The following is a 4556-nucleotide window of genomic DNA, read 5'->3' on the forward strand; positions in this document are numbered from 1 at the left end:
TGCATTGCATGACGATCATGGCTAATTACATTTCCAAAACTTATCTCACAGTAGTTCTTTAAATCGCCCTCAAATCAAAACTTGCTTTAACATGAGTGTTAACTGATCCGGAATAGCCTTCTAACATTCTAGAAATGGTAAGTAAACTTTGATACCCACTCTCAAGTAAACAAGTAAAAATAAAATAAAAATAAAAAAGTAAACATCTTGATTAAGATAAGGTTTACAAAAATTACTAGTTTTTCTTTGATCACTTTGTCATACAAAACATTTGCTTTTTTAATCAGATGTATGTACTGTGCTTCAGTTACAAACTCTCAGGGCAATGCACAATATTAAGTAAAAAGGGTGTGAACAACCATGAAAAACACAGGCAATAAAATATAATCAACACAACACATGGGAAACAGATTGAAGCTAGCTAGCTGGAATCCTAGCAAACCTGGACCCCTCCTACCAAAGCCTTTACCTGGTGCCAAAAAAGAAGCTACACTGATTTTACTCTAAGCAGTGGTATGATGTGCCACAGCTGAAAAGCCCCTCTCTCTGGTCACCAACTGTTTAATCTTAGAAGATGGAAACTCTCAAAAGCAAAGTCTTAGGCAATGAACATAACAGATCAACCTGCTCAATCGTACTCTAGTCCACAAAAGATTAATTTGTTACCTGAAGGTTTTAATAATGGAAATAAATTCAGAGACATCTATTGTAATAATAATTATTAACATTTAAGCATAAACAAAAGTTGAAATAATTTTATTGACACTGTATCATACAACAAAAACCGTCATTCCAATTAGACGTTGAAAGCACAATTCTCATTCTTCTAGCTGCATTCAGTATTAGGAAAGTATTCGAATTTCTTTTGTACTTTATTGAAAGCCTTACAAACATTGGGTTGAATCCAGATAAAGTCAAATATAAAACAGACCCACTGAAATCAATGACACTCTTTCTAGACCCAATTAACTTAAGTCCCTGTGATTTCACTGGGAACGCTGTAAGTTTATCTAAGGGCAGTATCTAATAGGGCCACTACTTAACATCTTTCTTGTTCAGGTTCTGTTGTACAACCAGGATCCGCAGCTTGTGGATTTAACATGTCTTACAGGAAGCCCTGAAATGAGTAAAAATTCTCATTTCTTGATTAAGTCAGTTCAGTGGAACTCAGAATTCAAGCTCTGCTGAGCTGCTCTCTTCCAGAAATGAATATTTCCACTATTTTCCAGTTGCTTCCTGAAGTGCTAAATCTCTGTTGCATAAGCAGTGGATCTTGCTTGCAAAACAAACAGGGTGGCGATCCAGAATCCTATGGGGCAGATATATCCCGAAGTCTGGATCCAACTCGCTGGATTGCACCCAACAGTGTCAATCCAACAGCAGAAAGATTTCCGCTAGTGGAACAGATTACGCTTTTCTGAAATCTTCCCCAAATCTGCTCCAGAGGATGGGGAAATGCTATGGAGCAACTGGAGGGGCACAGTAGGGAACTGGAGAAGGAAAAACCCCACAATGGGGGTGGAAGTCCACTCATGTAATGCTGGCTGTAGCCTAATGTCCAGAATGTAGAGCCCTACATATATATGGGTGTCCTTTGCCAGACATTATCACCTGACTTATCCCAAAATAGGGAGGGATCTGTTTCCATCTATGGGCTGGTCCACACACATGCAAGCATCAAGAAGGGAAAGCATTTTTTGGGAGAGAGAAAAAATGGTAGCAACTTTCCACTAAATTATGGAAGGTATGCTGATTTGAGACCCTTCTTCCATGGGCTGAGGTTGGCTTGTTTCAAACAAACCACAGTTAACATTAATCACAGCTTGTAAGTTTTGACAACAGAAGCAGCACTGATTAAGCAAAAGTGGAAGTGATACTTTCAAAACGTTTCATTGTAGCCATATTGGAGAAGAGATGTGGAACACTTGCGCCTTAGCTTCCTTACAGCTCATTCTTGATGTCCAAATATTTTCTGCATTCAGCTTTCTTGAAGATTGTACATCACCAAGAAAACTCATTTCAGAACTTGCAATGTTTTTTCATCTTCTCCAGCTTCCATGGTGGCACTAAGCAACACCCAGCCTAGCAGTATTGATGGCTATTAAATTAGTTGTTGCTGTTGTTCAGTTGCAAAGTCATGCCTGAGTCCTCGCAACCCCATGGACAACATTAAATTAGTACAGAAGCTCATCTCAAAAGCATGCGATCTCATTAAGTACAAAGTTAGGATTTCACTGTTTCCTCTTCCTGATTTTGTGCTTATGTTATGCATAACATTTAAAAGGAACATCCGGACTGCTGTTAAAAAAACACTTTGACTCTACTTTTATTTTTATTTTCTTTGGCCATAGCAAATTTGTTTTACTATAGAATTGTTTAGATTTTTTGGCAACTTAGAAGAGTCAAGCTAACTGTAGTTGACTGCTTGCCACTCAGTCCTCTATGTCTTCTCAGAAGTAAGCCATACTGACTTCAATGGGACTTACTCCTAGGCAGGGGAAGTTGGTGATTCTGATATCAGCAGGTATCCTCATCTATTGCAGCATCTCTTTTTAGCTTTATAGGAACTATGCATGGTGCTCCAAGATGGTGAACTTATGTAGCGTTCAGAATTATGGATAGCTTCTCTAAAGCTGAAAAGAAAAGCTGTAATGGCTGAGGAACCCCACTGAGACAATAGCCTCCTCTACTCCCACTAAGTGTACATTAAAGCCCTACACATTAAGGCACAACTCACAGGAAATTCATATTCAATAAACACAGAACATAAAAGTTTAAAATATTGTTATTTAAGATTACATTTGTACAATAAAAATGTCTAAAATATATAAATTGAGATTTAGAAAAGCAAATATATTTACATTCAGTTTCACATTGTCACTGTTGATATACTGGATTATTAACATTGGCTGCATTTTAACACTTTATACAATTAAAATATGATTCCTATTCATTTGATATTTACACATGACCCAGTTTTAAAAAATGGTTTCTCTATTTTGAAAACAAGGGAAGAAAGGAAAATGAAATTTTCACTTAAAGAGTCTGGCATTATGCCAGACAGCAAGTGAAAGTACACAGTTTGACAAGAAATCTTTAGGAATGTATTAAAGGAATTTGGAAGCCACAAAGTAACATTTATCAACTGCTTTTCAAAATAAGACATACTGCAACATACTGAGAAAAGCAGATGATGGATCTTGTTGCTAGAAATAGGTAAGGCAAAGGACAAAATGTCCAGGACATAATATAACAATATGCAAACCTGATGTAAAGAATAGTGAAATTTCTTGACTCAGTGAAACTGTAAGATACCCCATATACTGAGTGTCAAAGTTCATACTTCATAGTAAAAATGACAGACATTTTATAAGAGTGAAGTGAACATGAACAAAAATGCTCTGTTACTACTCACTGTCCAGGATTTTGAAAATATTTAAGCAAGCAAACTAATTTTCCTCCATCCTATTATGATTTTCGTCGGTCATAATCACTGACCATCCTTTTGATGTGCGACAGTTTGCCCTTTAGCATCTTGCAGTGTGATTTTCGGGTCTTATAGTCCACTGACTAAACACAAAAAGTAACATAGTATTAATATGCAAGGAAAATAAGTCATTTTAATTCTGAGAATACAATAGTAATATAATGACAAACATGGTGTTGTTTAGTTAAAATTATGCCCCAGTAACAGAACACTCACCAACTCTGGACAGGGTGTTCAACAGCCACCTCACCCGAGCAGTAAGGAGCCACTGGCAGCAACCCTTCTTCCCTCAAACTAACTGAGAGGGAATGAGTGTTGTTACACTTTCCAATACTTTTTAAAAATATACTGAATCTGTAAATTTTTTAAGCAATGTCACGCAGGTAACTGTATGTTCATGCTTCATTAGCAGTGTGAATTTAGTGATGGCATTATTGATTTACTGATGCTTGAACAGCAACAACACATACATATCTACTCAGAAGTCAGTCCAACTGAATTCAGCTGGTATAAGATTACAGCGTAAGCCAGTTAAAATCAGATTAGACAAGATATATTAAATGAGGTGCAGTTCCACCTATTACAGAAGCAGTAGCAGTTCCTTTTAAAAAGACCTTGCAGTTTGGGGCGCATACAGAAGCACCAGTGTTGGCAGCCCTTGGCTGATTGATCAAAGATTTGCCAAGCCCAGCTTGTACTGTGCTTCTGAAATATGCAGAAGCCCAGGAGGATCTCAGGCTCCTCTCTCCAGTTCAAAGTTTGGAGCTCGGGGGGATTCTGCCCAAACCAAAAAACTTGCAAAAAATGTCCTTGCCCCACCCCAAAAGCTTAATGTTGGAGGGAAGGCAGAAGTATACATTGGTCCTCACTTTTTAGATATATGAAATACCAATCAAATGCAGAGACTCCAAGCTGATAACAGAGATAATAGCTTGTTCTACCACTGCAGCCTGATAAGTGCTCTGAGCAAACTCCCCCTGCTCTTTTGACTGAGGGACATTAAATACTGTATTTTTCAGTGTATAGGATGATACTTTTTCTTTAAAATATTTACCTAAAAATGGAGGGG

At 37.5% G+C, this 4556-nt stretch overlaps 1 protein-coding gene across 1 annotated transcript in view; it reads right to left on the reverse strand.

Annotated features, from left to right (window-relative positions):
• Positions 1-458: 458 nt before the first annotated feature.
• The window catches only part of OCLN (occludin), a 24780-nt gene continuing 20682 nt past the window's right edge, over positions 459-4556 (reverse strand). The window contains exon 8 of the mRNA XM_044446798.1: positions 459-3570. Coding sequence (XP_044302733.1) covers positions 3469-3570 — 102 coding nt within the window. The 3' untranslated portion in view covers positions 459-3468. The remainder of the gene's footprint in view (positions 3571-4556) is intronic.

The sequence above is a fragment of the Varanus komodoensis genome, unplaced genomic scaffold, assembly GCF_004798865.1.
Source record: "Varanus komodoensis strain SLA01 unplaced genomic scaffold, ASM479886v1 scaffold5, whole genome shotgun sequence".
Lineage (NCBI taxonomy): Eukaryota > Metazoa > Chordata > Lepidosauria > Squamata > Varanidae > Varanus > Varanus komodoensis.